Source organism: Rhodnius prolixus, unplaced genomic scaffold, assembly GCF_049639745.1.
Source record: "Rhodnius prolixus isolate KJV_2025 unplaced genomic scaffold, Rpr scaffold_3, whole genome shotgun sequence".
NCBI lineage: Eukaryota > Metazoa > Arthropoda > Insecta > Hemiptera > Reduviidae > Rhodnius > Rhodnius prolixus.
Genome location: NW_027411603.1, coordinates 38,219,589 through 38,239,961, shown reverse-complemented (window position 1 = coordinate 38,239,961; position 20,373 = coordinate 38,219,589). Strand labels below are relative to the sequence as shown.

The 20,373-nt window shown below is 29.7% G+C and overlaps 1 protein-coding gene across 3 annotated transcripts in view; it reads left to right on the top strand.

Annotated features, from left to right (window-relative positions):
* The window catches only part of mnb (minibrain), a 159,620-nt gene extending 141,219 nt beyond the window's left edge, over positions 1–18,401 (top strand). For 2 of the 3 annotated variants that reach the window (XM_074124785.1, XM_074124784.1), the window contains 7 exons: positions 2,336–2,524; positions 3,739–3,886; positions 5,202–5,488; positions 6,564–6,710; positions 7,224–7,484; positions 9,605–9,779; positions 17,984–18,401. In XM_074124785.1, coding sequence (XP_073980886.1) covers positions 2,336–2,524; positions 3,739–3,886; positions 5,202–5,488; positions 6,564–6,710; positions 7,224–7,484; positions 9,605–9,779; positions 17,984–18,261 — 1,485 coding nt within the window. In that variant the 3' untranslated portion in view covers positions 18,262–18,401. Of the gene's footprint in view, positions 1–2,335; positions 2,525–3,738; positions 3,887–5,201; positions 5,489–6,563; positions 6,711–7,223; positions 7,485–9,604; positions 9,780–14,652; positions 14,727–17,983 lie in introns of all 3 variants that reach the window. The other variant, XM_074124786.1, reaches the window with a different exon arrangement.
* Positions 18,402–20,373: the final 1,972 nt, after the last annotated feature.

Below are 20,373 nucleotides of genomic sequence, written 5' to 3'. Positions count from 1 at the left end.
AAGAATGGAGTCTGTGTACTGGAAAGTATCCAGCTTTTTGCAATCCTCCATTGGTGGATTAGACGTTTGTTATTAAATAGTCATTCCATTCCTTTCAAAAAAATTAACCTTTCATACTGTCCAACTTAAAGTTTACCTAAATTGAAATAAATAATTTAAATTTCAATATCTTCTAATATCTTCAAATCTATTTACTGCTTAAAAATCCCCCCTGCATACATTACTGACATTATATGATCAGCAAAGCTTCGGACATCACTTCATAGAACAGAGTTTTCGTAAACGGTGTGCAATGACAATTCAGCACTATGTACGACCCACAAAGTACCTATTTTTGGTGAAATATGTTAAAAATTGGTATTATTAAACAGAATGAATTACTTTTTAAATTTCAAGACACGGTAATTAGTGGATTTTGGCATTCTTTGTCACTTTTTTAAGTTAATTACCTGGCTTAGGTCGTTAGTTTAGTGGTTACGAAGTCATTTGTGAAGTGAGGGATCCCCAGTTCGAACCCCGCGCGTAGATACTTTTTATTTGTTAAATAGTAATAGTAAAGTACTTCTTCCGTCCACGACACCTAATTGGGTAGATGGACGGACGTTAAGTACCACCTGAAAAAAAAATCCTTTATTAAAATATTATTTCGTAGTAATTAACATTAATAATTGATAATTTTATGGCATGAATGAAGAGGGCCACAGGGGTAGCCCTTGAATTTTAATTTAATTAAGGTTTTATTTTTGTTGGAAATTTTTACTCGTTTTTCTTTTTCTTATTTACCGACTTTGTCTGTCTCTTTGTAAGCATTCAAAACAAATATATATATATATATTTAAAGAAAACAAAATCGTCCAAGGAAAATCGCATTTCTTTTTTAAGATTCGAAATTGTGGTAACTCATTTAACTTTCACAAAAATTATATTACAATTGAGAATGCAGATGTGAAACTTTTGGAAAAAAAAAAGGTCTTTTAAAAACACTGCCCTAGAAATAGTTATCAAATCAGTTTTCACGAAAAATAATAATAATAATAATAATAATAATTAAAAAAAAGGAAAAGGTTTTGTAACAAAAGTGAAACCCTCACACCGATATCGAGTGTGCAATTGCAAAAACAGCACTACAAAAATGGCAGACAGATTACAATAATGGTAATAAAGGGAGATACTATAAAACTATGGCCGATCAGTTGCCTAGACAAACATGGTTTAAGGGAACTGTCACTAATAAATGGGTTATTGCGACAATAAGCAGGCTGAGAGCGAACCATGCTGTGCGCGGATCGTATCTTCACAGGATCAACAAAAGGTCCTCTCTCCTCTTTGCGTAGATTGCAATGAGGAGGAGGATTTCAAATCCTCCTACGTTATGCACTAGAAAGGAAACGAATGTTTGACGACATACGAGTATACAGGTATTTAGATGCACCATTTTGCTACGAAGACATAATATTCTCCACCAACATCTATGTGCTTAAGTCTATAGCAGAACTAGCAATGAAATATGAATGTATTTAAAAGTAATAGCCGATTAGAATGAATGCAAGAAAATGATTTGAGAAGGTTAAGCTATAAGGATGGCAGGAATATGTAGAGTACTGATCCATCCATCCATTAGCTGTAGTTTATGTAAATAGTTGAATATAGTAGAGGGACGAATGTGTGAAGCGAATGTATTTATAAGTAAGAATGGAGAGTGAGTGATATTCTAGTGATAAGCACCTAGACGATGCTGGCTGTATGGCGAAAGCCAATGCCAAAAAACAAAACAAAAAAAGAAAATTGAGTGATTAAGTTTCGAGAAATCCACTGTTGTGACTTTTGAGAAAAATCTGTTACAAGATTATTTACCTGCATTTCACTTGGAATTGCATACGATTTCATCCTCGGTAAAGTAATATAAGCATTATTATACTGAAATGAAAGAAGTAGCTTTTAGAAAGAAAGGAGGCCATTAATTTGTAGAAATTATTCCTGTTCACTAGAAGAGAAAGGTAGGTCGTTCTACTTTGGATCTTAAAGGGGGGAAAAAATAAAAGAAAATCTATTGTTTATTCAACTTCACCTGTTTTTTTAAAACAATATCCAAAATGGAGAGAGGGTATGCAACAATTCTTGCAAATTATTTTAAGTGAGACGTATAAGTTTCGTCCAGATACCGCTAATTCGACCTAAAAATTGTATAGCTGTAAGGCGTTTCGGTAGATTTATTTCAACAGTTTCATTTTCATGCAGAATAACTGCGTTAACATTGATGTCAATATTACCTTCTTTTTTTTCTTTTTTTTTGTAACTATTTTTCTAAAAGTTCTTTGTATAATTTTGATTTTAGGTATATTATGCAAAGAAGAAACGAAGAGCGCAAGGTACACAAGGAGAAGATAGTTCACACAAAAAAGAACGCAAGTTATATAATGATGGATATGATGATGAAAATCATGACTACATCATAAAAAATGGTGAAAAGTTCCTGGACAGATATGAAATTGATTCTCTCATTGGAAAAGGATCATTTGGACAGGTAAATGTGTTATTTTTTTCTTCCCACCTCTTCCCACTCACCATCAATGATGAATATTCAAAAATCTTTTACCACTATCATCCATGGACATCCTTAAAATCTATGGGTTTGTAATAATCCCTTCGATTTTATTAAAATTTACTTCTTGCTTTTTAAGAATTTTTCCACTGTCTAAACCCTAAGGTGTACATTTTATAGTGCTTTATTTAGACTTAAATCACGTTTCAATTCTCCTTCCATTAGTTAAGAAAATATTCTCCGATATCACATTCTAAAATATCATCTCATTAGATAAAATAAATTAAAGCATCATTTTATCTAGCACGTTGTGTGACAAAACTACTAAAATAGTTCATGTTAAACTTTTTGCAAAGAGTTGATACAGAATGTGCAATCAAATGCCGTATTAAAATATTTCCATCCGATTGTCTATAATCTGAAATAAAAAAATAGTTCGTTTCAAATATATTATGATGCTAATTTAAAGACAAGACAGATGATAGCCAATTGCAGACATAATTTTTTATTTACAATATTTTTTTATTATTTTTTTAACAACTTTAAGTAGCAGCCTATAGAAAAGGGCGTGACGCTATAAAAGTTCCAGCTTCTGATTGGCCAATCCACCCGCCTACATTTCACACCTTTACCTTTGCATTCTGATTGGTCAATTATTTTACCCCAATAGTTTCATAGAAAAATGAAAGTTTAGCATTTTTTTACTAATTTGGCCCTGTGGGTATTTGATTAATTATCAGATTATGCAATAAAAATTTTACATGAAAATATCTAAAACAAAAACTTGGTAGATCTGAATGATTTTTTTTATGGGGGGGGGGGGTGAAAGAAGGAAAACCAGTCTTGCTTAGATGTGGGCCAGGAGAAGTAAGCTCGCCATGTTTTGATGTTAATATTTGGAGGATCGCCATTTAATGAGAACCAAAGGGTGATTGGTAGTTTAATGCTAGCTAGTAACAATCCTGAGTAATAATGAACAATTTGGATAGTAACTTTAAGAAAAAACACCTTAAATTCTTCATTACAGTTATCCGTTAGAAAAGGGCGTGACGCCGCCCAAGACATGATGAAACTTCGAACTTCTGATTGCCCAATCAAACCGCCAATATTTTACACCTCTACATCAGCATTTTGATTGGTTCAATTTGCTAGTATTTGTAAAAAAAAAAGTCTATATATTTCTTTTCTGATTTTAGGTGGTGAAAGCTTTTGACCATGAAGAAGTTTGTCATGTTGCAATCAAGATAATCAAAAACAAGAAGCCATTCCTAAATCAGGCTCAGATTGAGGTAATGCTGCTAGAAATGATGAACAAAGCCGATGCAGATAATAAATATTATATTGGTGAGTATTTCGTGATTTTCCAGCATATTTCATGAAAATTAAAAAACAATATTATTTTAATTTTAATTTAAGAAACAAAATAATAAATAAAAATTGGTGTGAACACCCACTTCTTTCTCTTACTACAATTTTTGCAATTCTAAGAAATCATTTCACAAAAATAAATCATTTTCTAAAAATCTCTTGTCGCAGTTGGAGTACCTTAAAACGATATTTCAATGAGAAGCCTGTATTAAAAATTTGGAATAGAATACTATATAACTTTATTTATTATTATTAAGAAAAAGTAAAATTCTGTAATAAACTTTTATACTACATATATTTCATATTTAATACTCTTACCTCGAATACCTTTAATTAAAATTATATTAATTGAATTAATCCTTAAATAAAGCTTCCACTTCCATTTCCCCAAAACTGCTTTATACGATTTTTCTAGAAAAATGAGTACGACAAAATTTCAGATCTAAGTGCGTGAAATGTACATATGAACTTTTTAAATAAGTCGGTAGTTTTTTTTTTTTTTAAGAAAATCGCAAAGATAATGGAAAACTCCTTTTTTGAAAGTGGTCATTTATAGTTTATTTATTATTTCGCTACTTTTTCCTACAATAATTTTTAGTATCACCTGTAGGACCAAATATTAATGGCCCGCAGAACAAAATTACTAAGACTGGCAACGAACTCGCCACGATATAAAAAAAAAAGATTAAAAGGCTTACACAACTCTTGTAAGATGGACAAAGTGGAAGAATATATTTTCCTCGCTTCTGAAAAGTGTTTTTCCTTTACCAGCGTTAAAAGAAAAACCGCTTTGTGGGTTCCATATGATACTGTAACGTTGGAGTTGAGTACACAGACATTGGGGAGCGTGAAAAACGCTCTTATGTAAAGTGAGCTTACAATGCTTAGAGCGTTTTTGTCCAAATTTCTTCCCTCAATCTAATGATCTGTTTTTAAACCTATTATTATAAACAGTTAGGAGGTTACAGTGTAAACTGAAACTCTAATAGAAAAGCTGTACTTAAGTACATTTTTTGATTAAAGTATTTTTCTATTTTCTTCTTTTTATTTAAAAGGTATTTTTCAATATATATTGAGCTAGTTTTCATATAATTACATGGACATACCCACATACTGACTGTTTTCTAAGAACTTATTTCCAGAATTAGATCTTAAATTGTTTCTGGAAATAAAACTCGATTCTGGTATCTTTATTTTCCTTGAGTAAATAGTAAGAGAAATTAATATATGTAAATGTAAAATTGAAAACTAAAATAATTCGATAACCTATTGTTGTTTTTTTGCTTTTTAGTGAGGCTGAAAAGACATTTCATGTGGCGAAATCACTTATGTCTTGTGTTCGAATTGCTGTCATATAATTTATACGATCTGCTAAGAAACACAAATTTCCGTGGCGTCTCACTTAATCTAACAAGAAAATTTGCCCAACAATTATGCACAGCATTATTGTTTCTATCTACACCAGAACTTAATATCATTCATTGTGACCTTAAGCCTGAAAATATTCTCCTTTGCAATCCAAAAAGATCAGCTATTAAGATTGTTGATTTTGGTTCATCATGCCAACTTGGACAAAGGGTTAGTAAAGTTTTAATTTCCATTTATAGTAGGCTATTTATTTATCTTGTAATTTATTGTCTAAACTGAAACGTTGTTGAGGATTAAGCGCCGAACCTAACCGTACCTAAACTGAACGATATTTGGTATACTTAATATCAAGCGGAATCCATATTTATAAATCTTTTTTATGAATTTATTTTGATTAATATCAAAATGACAAAAAAGAAAATGAAAAGAAAAGACAAAAATGTTGGAGCCAAATCTTTGTTTAAAATTTATTTTACATCATAAGAATACAGTTTTGTACAGTAAAGAGTGGTAATGTGACTTACATTTTATTTACAATATATCTCTAAACTATTCATATTTATATATTTATTAATTAATAATAATAGAAATCACAACTGTAAAATATAAAAATAAAAAATAATAAAAACAAGACAAACATGATAAAACAGAACTATAAAATATTTGTATTAACACATTTAGCTTTATTTTGTATTATATGTTGTTACCTTACGAAATTCTATGAACCAGGTTATCCACAAATGAACATCTACAAATCATTATACTTTTTAAATTGGTCTCAATAGAAAAGCATTTGCTTTTTCACTTTTTAACACATTCTTAAGAGTTACGATCTCTCTTCATATTCTTCTTTTTTCCTCCATAATGGACAATCAAATTTGAGTTGCAGTCTCATGGGTCCACTGCATTGTGGCAGCATTTCTGTGCTCTTATGCTTGGCTAGCCCAATTTTGTTGTACTACCCTCTTTGAAAATAAGAACTTAATTACGTTGATACTTAAACAATATATCGATGCTCCATCCATTCTAGTCTTACCTAATATTTTAGTCCTGAACTAAATTGAAGCCATGTGAACCGTGGACGGTCAACTTTTAAATTTAGATCTTTAAGGTGGCACGAGTAAAAGAAACTTAATCCTAAATAATCTGCTTAAATGACTTACATAAGAATCTTATTCGCAATTGAGGAGAAGGCCTTGTGTTTTATGATTAAAAGATAAAACTAGATGTTTTTTACAGTTATTCCACAAACCAAAAATGTTATTTTTATTTTTTTTAATTTTAGATTTATCAGTACATCCAGTCAAGGTTTTACCGATCACCAGAGGTTCTTCTTGGAATCCCTTACGATCTTGCTATTGACATGTGGAGTTTGGGTTGCATTCTTGTGGAAATGCACACAGGAGAACCCCTCTTTAGTGGTGCCAATGAGGTATATATTATGCCATCTTTATAAAAATTATAATCTTCATAATTATAATATTAATAATTATAAATACATCATGACAATTAAAGTTGAGGAATCTAATAGAAACCTGAACAAGTTAGGAATAATTTCGTGTTCAGTAACTGGAGACCTAGATCTCGAATTTTTTAGATATATTGGGTTTATTTGGAAGCATTTTATATTATTGGGTTGTATAATTATTTTTTTCTAATTACTCAGTTGTAAGAATCGTTGAAGTTACGATTTTCTACAAACACTAAAAATGAAATAACCTATACCAGAAGGTCTTCATGGTTTTGTGATAGTAATGTAATTCTGTACTAATCATATAAGTACTTGAATTCTGTTATTTATTATTGCAGAAATTAACATTTCATAGAAACAAATTCTTATACTATCTCACCTCTTGAATTGACTAGATCAATTACACAGTCTTAAATTTCCAGACTGTTGAACACTCGAAATAAAGAATTTATATATGATTTATTCGTTATTTAGGTGGATCAGATGAATAAAATAGTTGAAGTACTTGGTATGCCTCCTAAACATATTCTCGATATGGCCCACAAAACCCGTAAGTATTTTGAAAAGAATTCCACGGGTGATGGATACGTACTGAGAAAAGCTAAAGATGGCAAAAAATATCGCAGCCCAGGATCGCGGAGACTTCACGATATACTAGGTGTTGAATCTGGTGGCCCAGGCGGAAGGCGGCTTGGGGAACCTGGACACTCCATTTCTGATTATCTCAAGTTCAAGGTATTACAGATTTTATGTGGAAATTTTAATTTGTATCCAAGATTTTTTTTATTTTTATTTTTGATATTTGTTTCGCTTCTCTTGTTTTCTTTATTAACGACTAAAGAACCTCAATTGGTTGCCATTAACTTCTTTAACTTTATGGTAAATTGAGCGTCCAAAGTTTAAAGAAAATAAATTGTAATGAGTAAACTTAAGAAGCGTACAAGACGAAGTACCTTTAGATGGTTTTCGTTAAATAAAAAAAAATAAAGAAGTAGAAAAAATAAAACTGCTACCACCTGGTCACAGGCAAAATTAGAATCGCATTATAATTATCGCTTATAAAGTGTTTTGAGTGAGATATGGTAGCGATATATTTGTGTCTAAAAAGGTTAAAACAGAGCAAGTAATCAGGAAGTGTTGTAAATTATCATCTTCTCCAGATTTACAAAGGTCTCAAGATTTAAGTCCTGAGATTTCATACTTTATTCTTTGTTAGAAATAGGCGAGGAGTTTTTTAGCTTGCTAAGCGAATTTGCGACATTAGGCTTAACTTCTTTATTTGAGAAGGTAACTAAAAATGTGACTCATGGAAAACCAGTGCTCTAATATTTCTATAATAATTAAATGAAGAGTTGACTATTCGTTCCAAATCTTTGGAGATTAACATATTTTTAAAGAGTCTCTAACTATCTCTTATAGTTAAGAGAAACTACTTCATGGTTCTGACTAATCCTCCGCTCTGATCCATTACAAGATAATTTCTCTAATAGGCACACCAATTGTTGCTTTTAAGAATAATTAATCCTCAGTATATCCAGTCCAGTCTGACGTCATCAGAACATTCATTTTTCACAACACAAAAGGGGTATTAATTGAAATTAAAACAATTCAATTAATTAAAAGAATTTTGGTTTATCCTACCCGCAAAATTAGGCAACTAGGCGTGTAGATAATCTGCTGCTGTTGTCATTTAGTCTATTTTTTTTTTGTTGGCATTGGTTTTCGCCATCGTCAGCCAGCATCGTCTAGGTGCTTATCACTAGAATATCCATTCTTACTTATAAATACATTCGCTTCACACATTTATTCCTCTACTATATATTACAACTATTTACATAAACTACAGCTAATGGATGGATCAGTACTCTATATTCTGACATCCTTATAGCTTAACCGAAATTAAAATCACGTACTCCTTCTGTAATCATTTTCTTGCATTCATTCTATAACTTTTAAATACATTCATATGTCATTGCTAGCTCTGCTATAGACTTAAGCACATATATGTTGGTGGAGAATTTTATGTCTTCGTAGCGAAATGGTGCATCTAAATACCTGTATAACATATGTCGTCAAACATTCGTTTCCTTTCTACCATATAACGTGGACATATCATTATTATAACATGTTATGTTTGAAATCTTCCTCCTCATTGCAATCTACGCAAAGAGGAGAGGACCTTTTGAACCACCGCGTGGTTCGCTCTCAGCTCAACCCATTTATTAGTGACAGTTCCTTTAAACCATGGTTGTCTAGGTAACTGATCAGCCATAGTTTTATAGAATCTTCCTTAATACCGTTACTGTAATCTGCCTGCCATTTTTGTAGTGCTGCTTTTGCAATTATACACTTGATATCGGTGTGTGGTCATTTAGTCTTTATAGTTAACTTCTATGACCAATTGCACCCTGCACTTACTGATGCATTCAGAGCAAAAGGAAAATTGTATCTTACATTTTTTCACGAAAAATTAAGTTACTGAGAGTATTTTAATGTGAAATAATGAGCTTATATATTGCACATCGAATAAGTTTGAAGTTTTGTTCGTCGTCCATTACTATTTTTAAGAAATCACTTACAAGAAACCTTTTAGGGGTTACCATACTTTTCTACATTTTTATTCACAAGACATCTTTAAATCACTCATTGAAAGAAGTAATAATAAAATATATAAAGTTATATTGTATTAAAGAAATAAATTCTGTAATGAGTATTTATTGCTATTGAAAATTTTCATTAATTAACTATACTTACAGAAATTTCAGCATTACTGAAAAGTTCATAAAGCTTAATGTTTTTACTGTACTTACATTAATGTAATACTGATGTTTTATTTATTTATTTATTTTTTTCAGGATCTAATCTATCGTATGTTGGATTTCGATCCTAAAACAAGAGTGACTCCTTATTACGCTTTGCAACATAATTTCTTTAAGAGAACTGCTGACGAAGGAACAAACACCAGTTTAGGAGGTGGTTCTAGTCCATCGGTGCAGAATCTTGTGGAGCCTGGACCTTCTTCCCAGCCAGGTAATTAAATATTAATTTTAAAATTTGTTTTTCCATTGTAGTGTTCTTGCATGTAATTATTTCTACTTGTGTTTAATTTATTATGATGAAATATAATTCGCCTTTCTCCAAATGTTAGGGCAATCTAAGTGCAGCAAATTGAAGTATAATACCATAACCTAATATCTGACTGAGACATTTTAATTTTACTTACTCTTTCTAAAATCATCTCAATTAAAAACTAATCAGAAATGAACTGCTAGTTTTTAATATTTTGGCTGGGTTATGTTAAGCCCAACTACTAAAAATGAAGTTATCATCCAAAACTTTTTAATTTAATGCATTGAAAAAGAGTTGGGAACCTCTATTTTCTGCAATAGATTGAAAATGAGATGCATTGTAAATAGGGCTATTTTGTGGGCTCTTGGCTGTTTCGATTTTAATTTTTTTATTTGAATTTGACGAATCGATCGCCTTCTTACAACCGAAAAATATTATTAAAGAACTTTCATACGTACTTATTTTACTCTTCTTTTCACTAACAGCCTAAAAATAAATTATACCATTAGGTACTTTTTTTCTAATTATTCTAAGCCTAACTAACAAATCTATAACTCACCTATGATCTCCTCAACCCTTCTATATTCCTATTTAGCGTAATGGAGTGGAATATGTACTTGGAATTCCTCCAGCTCTATAGCCTTATACTTTTGTTCCACTAGAATATCCAGAATAAAATCTTAAAACACCGTTATAATTTACAAGTAGTTTACTGTAAGAATAAGAAATCCTCTTCCGCTAAGTTCTGTCATTAGAAAACGAAAGTTTAGGGAGTAGTTGGTCTAAAAGCCTCTGTATTTGTTCTTGTATTGTTAAGAAATCATAAAAACAAATATACATTTGAGCCGTTCATTGCACAACTTGATTAATTTCATAAAACAAAAAATGTGATGAAATAATGTAGATTGTTTTTTTTTAAAAAAATCTCTTTATAACATAAATTCAAATTATTTTACCGTTATCATTCAGCATCTGTTACTGAATTTGAGTTCAATTATTGCAACGATTTACATTAGAGCACGGAGTTAAACAAAATGCCTTCTGAAATAAATTATTTATTGCTCAATGGACAAAAAAATGTTGGTCGTTTACTGGTGTTAATCTTTATTATTTCGAAAATAAATATCCATGAATAAATTTATATGTTTATTTATATCTTTATATATTTTTATAAATATAAAAAGGTATGACTGAATGAAGTGGTATGAAAATTTATTTAAGATATTTCAATTAGTGGTGGTAATTGATTTATGAAGTGAACGGCTCAATTAACCGTTTTATACACATATATTATGAACATATATACTGCCTTCTAAATCTAGTTGCAATTTGATCACTAGCTTATAAAAATTCTTATTTTTCAGTAAGTTTCATTTAATGCATCTTTGCTGCCCTTTAATTACCCTTTTTTTATGGGGATCATATTGTGTGCAATTAGCCAGTTTTCAAAAACCTAGAGCTGTAGATACATGAATTTATTGTATTATATTTTAATTATTTTGTTTATAAGATACAATTTCCACAACATCCAGGCTTGACGTTCTGTTAAATCTAATAAAAATAATAATATTTAAAAGATAATAAATATTCTTTTTAAGTTGATTATTATTTAGAAAAAGAATGTGTAAATAAATGCTCACTTGATTAATAGCTTTAAATTGCTGCATGCGAATTATCCATAAGTTTTGCAAACAAGCTGCTATCCATATTTTTATGTTTTTTAAAGTTCTTTTCTATTTTGGTAGTTTATTTACTTATGCCAGAGGCCCGTGTATGCGCTGTTTGTTGTAAAATATAATAACTAATTTATTCGCAGGCTAGGATGTTGAAAATATAATTGGGCCAAAGAACCTTAACATTTTTTCCAACTATATTTGTTGAAGCCAGGTGTGGTAAAAATTTATAATTATAAAAATTAGATTGTAGGATAGTTTACAGTTTAAGTTATAAATAAAACAATTGGGTTTTTACTCAACTTTTTGGATTGTAGTATAACGTTAACTAATTAAAGTTATAAATAAAACAATTGGGTTTTTACTCAACTTTTTGGATTGTAGTATAACGTTAACTAATAATTACGAAGCCTTGGTATTGTTTAATTTAATGTTAATGACAACGGTACATGTTTCTCATTTAGGTTAATTAGTCCCTTAAAATTGTTTAAACGTTTATAAGAAGAAATATGTTTACAAGCTAAACTAAAGTACTTATTTACGCCTAAAGAGGTAATGGAAATAATTTCTTTAAAGTTGTTTTTAGGGTCGCTTACAGGTTCTTACTTTGTATCAAACGACATTATAAATTCAAATATCTCATATATCGAGTTACAATATTAGCTCTCGATAGGTTTGATTTCTGGTATTTCCCAATGATTCCTTTTGATGATTTAATGCGATGTTTTATTGAAGAATGTGTTGCTACCGTCTTCTTGTGGTTGTTAGTTGATAGTAAAAGACCGCTCCAAAAAAATTGCCATTTCTTCGTTTATTTATTTCTTAAACAGGTTAAACTTTAAAGTTGTTTACACTTATTTCGCTCTTAGATTTTTGGGTTGCCATATTTTGTAACTAGCATATTCTATTATATTATAGTAGACAACAGTTTTTGTGCCAGTATTTCTTGTGTTGCTGGTAAAGTTCGGTGAATTTTTATAAGAAAAAGTAACTTTTCGTTTGAGTATTTTTTTTTATTGAGTGTTGAGTGATGTTATGTGCTCTGTGGTCAATTATACCGATGCCTAACAAGCGCTTTTTTAGTTGCTGATATTGTCCTGTGATTGCGTTTCTTTGTAATCGTTTACATACATTCTAGATTAGTAGGAAGTATGTCCAAGAATGCCTCTGGGAACACAATCTTTCTGATAAAGGTAACATCTAAAACTTTGGGAAGTGTGTAAATATAAAGACAGTTACAATTTATTTATTTATAGAAGAACACCCGATTGGATTTCGAAAAAATGCAGGTTACTTTACTTTTTCGTCCTACACTCCTTTGAGGATTATCTCTGATCTATATTCCCCGATTCTGCCTCACAGAAATTGTCTCCATCCTCCTTTTACGGAGTCCCCGACAAGACCTCGCTCGATAGCACCAGTGTTCTATTCTAATTAAGGATTGAGCTTTGCACAATAGTGTACGCATTAATTATTTGACTAGACGCTTTGATTTTGACGCTCTTTTTGATTTAAACATTTCTTGAAGTATCTGTATTCAGTTGAGATCTTAAAAGGGTGTTTAGAAACATCTGAATTAAATTTAATAGCTTTCCTGCAAGTGAACGGACATTAAGAAAGACATCTACTAATTTGTAAATTGGGTATTAATTATTGAGGTTAGAAACGGGAGAATTCCCTTAATAGTTTTTGGTTACCTTCTGACCTTTTAAATAAACTTCGAGCCATACACTGAACATATGAAGTCCCTTGTTTTTTCAATATTACTTTTACAACAAAAACCAATGCGCCACGGTAGCCGAGCGGTTAGAGGCGAGACCTGCGAAACTAATATGTATTGTGGTACTGGGTTCGATTCCCGGTCTTAGGCCTTGGATTTTATTTAATGGTTAACAAAAGAAATTTACAGTAAAGTATGTTTGCTAGTCGCCTCCGTCCACGACACCTAATTGGTAGTTGGACGTTAAGCCCCGCCTGAAAAAATTGGCGATTACTTTACTTTACAACAAAAACCGGCTGCCGGCTGGAAGGTCATCTCCGTTTTGTCATTTTAAAAGATCATGTTCTTATATAGATCAATATTTCTTGAGAGTTTCGTTGATACAAATTAATAATAATTCTTCTCTCTGGGATGTTTTGAAATAAAACAAAACAAAAATCACATCAGATATCTTAAAAGAAAATCTTAACTCTAATAATTCTTCAAGATATTATTATTATGCCAGTCAAAAAAGAAACTGCATAAACTTAAAGTTTTTGTGAAAGAATTAATCGTTTTCTCGTTGTTTATTCATTTTTTATTGTTTGTTTTTTTTCTATCTTTGAATCTACTTATATTTATCATAACTAGCTTATTCATGAATCTGTATACTATTTAGGTAGAATCAATAAAAACAAAAAACTGCAAAAATTCATATTTTATCATTGGGCAAATAAAATCAATCATGTGACGTTGCATTCATATTGTGAATCAATTTGGGTTAAATCACAACTATCACAAATAATCTGGCTAATTAGAATTTTTAATAAACCTCGTTTTAGTAAATGGTTTTTATGTAATTAGTGTTGTTTATCTATTCTATTAGTTATAAAATTAGATAAAATAATTAATTTAATTTTGGTTTGATTTACAATAAAATTATCATTTATTGTTTATCTTCGCATTTATTTTCAATTTGCTAATATTCGTTTAGATTGATGTTAATTTTTTTAAACAGTACAATGAAAATCTGAAAAGTTAAAAAGTATTTTGTCTGTACTTATAACATAAAAGCTTAATGGCGTTATTATTTATAAATACTTCATTCATGAAGTAGTTATAGTGTGTTACATGCTTCTAAAATTGCTATTCATGTTTTAATATAAATGCTTTCATTTTTTTTTTTTATATTAATTGTTTTTTTCATTTGATAAAAACATACTTCTAGAAAGTGGAGATACGTTTTGCCACAATTATAGAATCTGATACAACAAATTTATACCTTCAGTAAATAATTATTGTTTACTGAGTGAAGTTAACTCATGCAGCGCACAATAATGCTAGTAATGCAAGATTAGCTTTATCATATTTGGCGACTTGCTATTTTCTTCTCTGCCTAAATATGGGACTTTTTATAGTATTTCTGACATTCCACTAACTTTGGTGGTTGGTTCTTGTTTAGATCTGCTTCCTGGTTTTGCTCATCGATGACATGCATTTACGTTGAATCAGCAGTCATTCACTAATAATCACTAAGTAAGTGTTAAACTGTAACAAAAACAACACAAGATCCACCCACATTTTAATTAATATATCTCAAGTAGTTTTTTGCTTTTATATTCGCTTCGCTTCTATTATAGTTTTTTCTTGCATGAATTCAAGTTAATTAGATCCTATAATAGAATTTTAATTATTGTTCTGTGCTTTAGTGCATGTTAGTAATTTTTTCTTTGCTTCTAGTATCTTATTTCTTCAATTATTATCTTGAATTTAGTTCCAAATTCATCTTCAAACTTACTTTATTTATTTATAAATATATCGAAGTCAGTCTGGATGATGTATAAATAGGATTTAAATACACAAATGATGAGATGAATCATCTGCGGAACAACCTACAAAAATAACTATTAAAGGAAATGTCTTTATTAATATCAAATAACCGCACTTTTCTTTCTATTCTTTTCAAATTAATAAAAAACACTCCATGGAAAATAATATTGCTTATTTAAGCACCTCTTCTTAAAGTGCACTTAAAAATCTTTAATTACCTCTTGTCTCCTTTTTATTAATAAATATCATTCATTACCTCCGCATTTCAGAAGTATTGTTTTCACTCTGTTTGTAAGAGATAGCGCTGATGTTTTTCCAAAGACATGTTTCTGTTGATCTTGGAACTTCTTGCTACTGTTCTGTTAATTAGTAAAACTCAGGAATGAAAACTCACTGGGAATTCTAATATAATTTTCTATTTGTTAAGCAAGAGGTAAAAAAGACTTAAAGGATTCGATTCTTACATTTATCAGTATGTCTCAATTTTCCATTTTATAGATACTGGTTCTATTATTTTTTGCTGTTGAAAATTAACTATAAAAATATAGATCTAATTTCTAAGTTGAGAAACGAAAATTCTGTGATTTTTATGCAGTAAATTTCTTGTAACAGCATTTTAATCTTATCGTTGAGTTTTGAACATGGCTTGTTGATTATTTCATTCAAATTTTGAACACTGTTATTTATTTATTTTTTAAGCGCATCAACAGCTGAGGTTATTAGCGCTTGGAGCTTTTTTCAGTGCACTGCCGGCCTCCGGACAGTGTTCTCTCGTTACAGGCAACACTGTCCATCACCGGACAGTGAGCTGTAAGAAGCTCCTAGGAAGAGAAAATCTAAGGGTTAGCAACTGGATTCGAACCCGGGATCTCCGCGTGGGAATCGAGTACGCTAACCACATAGCTAATCCCTCCCCTGTTAACTGTTATTATTATTATTTAGTTATATTTTTTATACAAGTATTATTTATTATTATTATTTATTTACTTTATGTCCTCCAAAAGTGCCAGTTATGATGATGTGTGTTATTAGCTATGTTATGAATGGAGTTATATTGTTTTATGCACATAAATAAGGGTTTTAATTGGTTTTAAATTGGTGGAACTGTTATATTGATGAAAATTCGATTATATGATATATGTGGTTAAAGTTATTTGTGTATTAATTGAGTAGGAACTTTGAACTTGGTATCACTAGTTCGTTTTATTTATTCAGTTCTTAGTCTCTAATTCTAGTATTGCAGATATATAAAAATTCAACTTTTCAAAATGCTACGATATCATATCGATATTCGTTGATTCGATGCAGCTAATTTTATAGTGTAAGTTGTTCGTTACTGTGGTTTACCTTTGTTGAATTTTGCCTTTCTTTAGATTAGAGAATATAATGTTATAGTTTATGAATGGCATGATTTAGTTACTCTTTCTTGAAAGGACTTTTTACATAAAGATTATAAAAATGCAAAACTGTTCGGGCCCTGGCCTGGTGAAGTGTTGAGATAGTTGATGTGTTCGCTTTCTGTGTTATTCTAGTCATGAGACTGCCTTGATGATAACAATTTTTTAAAGATTTTTATTAAGATGTATTAGGAAGCATGCTTTACTGCGAAATCGTGTAGTCCGCGTATGTTCGTATTTTTGCTCGTCGAAAAAGGTTGTTTTTTTTTTTTGTTTATATAAAGTTTTATTTATGTGTAAATGGATGATACAGGTTGTAATTTAATTCTCTGATGCTAGAATTGTTAATAAGCCATCTCATGTTTAATATTTCGTTTTCTTCCATTAATAAAAAAGTTATCTAGGAATGATAGTTGATTATTGCTCTCAATTTCATATGGAAATTACATAAATTGGTTGTATACAAATATTTAGTTACAGAAAACTGATTCTTGGATCTCTTGTTTTACTATCGCATCAACATAAGTTTCAATGAATGGTAGTTGACTAGCAAATGATACTTGCTGCCCCTACTGTTTACTTATCTAGAGATACATTATCTCTTAATTGGTCACTGGCAATGGTGACTATTAAGAAGATTTTATGCCAAATTCCTCTTTTAATTCTACTTGCGCTTACGGAATGTTCGTTTTGGTAATATTTCACTTTTTTATTTTATATTGCACATATTATGACCGACCTATTAATCAAAGTATTGAAATATTACATTGCCTACAAATGCTAGAATGTTTTTCACTATTGTCTTTTCTCTAAAATGTTGAAATTTATTTTTTCAATTGCACTTATCAACAACTCAAGTGTTTAACAACTATCAAGTACCTTGAATGAGATATTACATAAGTTATTTTTACAAGAAAGCTTTTGATTTGTATGTTCAATCAATTTAACTAACAAATTTTATCACATTTTGCCAGAAACATCTGAATAATTTTATTCTTTGATATTTTTAATAAAAATAAATGAGCATATTATCGAATCTTCCACATTCTTCCTTTATTTTGTGTCAGAATAGCTAAAAACAAAATAATGCTCTCTTCTGTAGCCAGAACACTGTTTAGATTGAGAAAAAAAAAAAGATTTCTATATTTGCAATGTGACAGAATCTAATTTATTCTGTTCACTTTAGGCAATTATTAAATTAAATTTATGAAATAATTTCGTAAAATTTGAACTTTATATCTTTAATTATTAATGATTAAGAAATATCTTCTCTACAACTAAAATGCATTACTTACAACTTTCCTTCGCATCAAAGTTTCAATTCTAAGGTTTCCTTTGAAATCTAAAATGATTAAAGAATTGTCTCTAAAAGGAAAATGAACACTAATTGGAATATAACAAAAATATCTTAAGTGTTAGTGTTTCTATTTGAAACAAAGTTGCGAATACCGTTATTGTTTTTTGTATAGATACTTGTTCACTGAATTGTTGAAATGATTAGGGATAAATAAAAGATTTATTTTTTTAATTAGGCTAATGAAAAAAATAATTTATTTTTGTTACCAGGCGGTCTGGTAAGAAATAGAGGTGGAGGAGGCGATATACAAGCAATGGAAGTAGAGCCGTTACCTCATAGTCACTATCACAATCGAGCAAGGTATCCAACAAGAGGCAGCTATGTACCAATAGCAACATCGGGTACAGTTCCTGGTACAGTTCCACCAGTGCCACCGCCACAGGCATATTTTCAACCAGCCGTAGCGCCTAGCGGTGCTCAGTCAAACCAAGAAGAACAGGATATATCTATGGTGTGTGTACAGCAATCGCCAGTCTTATCACACTGAGATTTAGATAGCTGACAGCTTTCGATCTGTTGTAATAATAATCAACGGCTTGAAGGGCAGCTGTCATATTGTATAGCAGAATCAATCGTCATTAACGACCGTTCTTTCACGACAAATGCATTAAATACTTTTTATTTATGAACAAGATAAATAATTATAATAAATGAAAATAAAATAGAACAATGAAAATATGAACAGTGCGCTTGTGTTTGTGATTTTTTTTTTTTTTTTTTTAAAGTGGGTAATTCATTTTGTTGGTCTCTGTTTTGTTTTTTAATTACTTAACACAAATGAACAATATAAAAGAACTATAGGACACCCTTTGTCTTAAGTGTGTGTTTCTTTTTATTATTATTATTATTAATTATTATTATTATTTAGAAAAAGAAGTGATAAAAGACACAGAAAATTATCAACGACGACACATACGCCATCGGGTTTGGAAAACCTTAAAAGATGCGATGCCGTAACCAATGTGTTCATAAATAGGTAACAGGTGTAATCTTTTATATCTTATAAATATTTTGAAGAAAATAATAATTAAAAGAAATATGCAATAAGGTTTTCCCATTAGCATATAAAAATGAAGTAGTATAGATTTGTTAAAATTAAGTAGTTAATAATTTGTATGTATGAAAGAAAAAGAGATGTTAATATAGTGTAAATGTGATGTAATTTGATGAAAAAGACCCCTTCCTAAAATGGGCAACCAGATTGATATATATATAAATAAATATAATATTAAAAATTGAATATATAAATATAATATATACTATTGTAAGCTTCTGTGTAATTCGATTTGACAATTTTTTTTTTAGTTAAAATCAACTAGAAAACAAATTGAATTGATAGTTTATCGAATAATACAGGATCAGTACAATACTATTTTCCAGAAATGAAAAAAAAAAAATTAATATGCAGTTTATTACATATTAATTACTTGATTAAATGTTAAGGGTTATGTTTTGGAGTGATAAACAATTCTAGTTTTTTTTTTGTTTTTTTTTTTACACTTGTAAAAAATGAAAATCCATCTTTACAGTAGCTCAAACAATGTAACAGTGCAGCTAAACCAAAATTTCACTCAGTAAATACTAAACAAAAAGTAATTTAAAAAATAAAAAAAATAAATGGGGACCACACCTGGCCTAAAAGTAGCTTGACCGTACTGTTCTCCCTTGTCACTTTTTATCCTATCTTTTCTGTCCCAAAAATTAATGCTCCTTCTAAAAGACTTTTTTATCCTAAAAAAAAAAAAAAAAAAAAAAAAATTGTTCAATATTAGAAGAATCACATTTTAATAATAAAGGAAAAAAATAAATAAAAAATGCTGGTCACACAATGTTAACTATATTTGTTGTTTTATACATATTTCTTACCAGAGTACTTTCTCAGGGCTATAAAATTTACCTCACAGTCAGCTTTTTTTTTTTAAAAAAAAAAATAATAAAACATTACTTATTTTAATTCCATATGTTTACACAGCGCTGCCAATTTAGTACGATAAAAGACCAAAAACTTAAAATATGTTTCTTCTCTTATTAGACACAAAAACCGTATAAATGAAATTAATTAACAAAAAAAAAAAAAATTAGTTTAGAAAAGATATTATCAGTAATAGAATTGTATAATAATTAATCATAGATATACATAAAAATAAATATATATATATATATAACAAAAATATAAGCATATGTATTATATTTATGTATGTACGCATACATATTCTATTACGAATATATATATACTACACACATGCACATATGGATATTTTATGAAAAAAAAAGAAGATATATATTTAAATAAAATTAAAGAAAGGCATTATGAAAGAATGGAATTGTGTAAATTGTAAACGTCATTCACTTTTCTTCTTTTTTCAATTAAATTAACATATGTTTTCACCCACTGTCGCCAAGTTTATGGCAAAGTATTGCTATTTACAAAAGTACTATTATATGTACTACATTTTATTTATAAATTATAAATTTTATTTCAGACTTAAAGAAGGAAGAAAAAATTCAATTAAATAGCGGCAAGGGGGAACATATGTGGTTATTCTACTATTTTAAACAAATAACAAGTTATCGGCTTAAAAGTATTGCAAAGCAAATG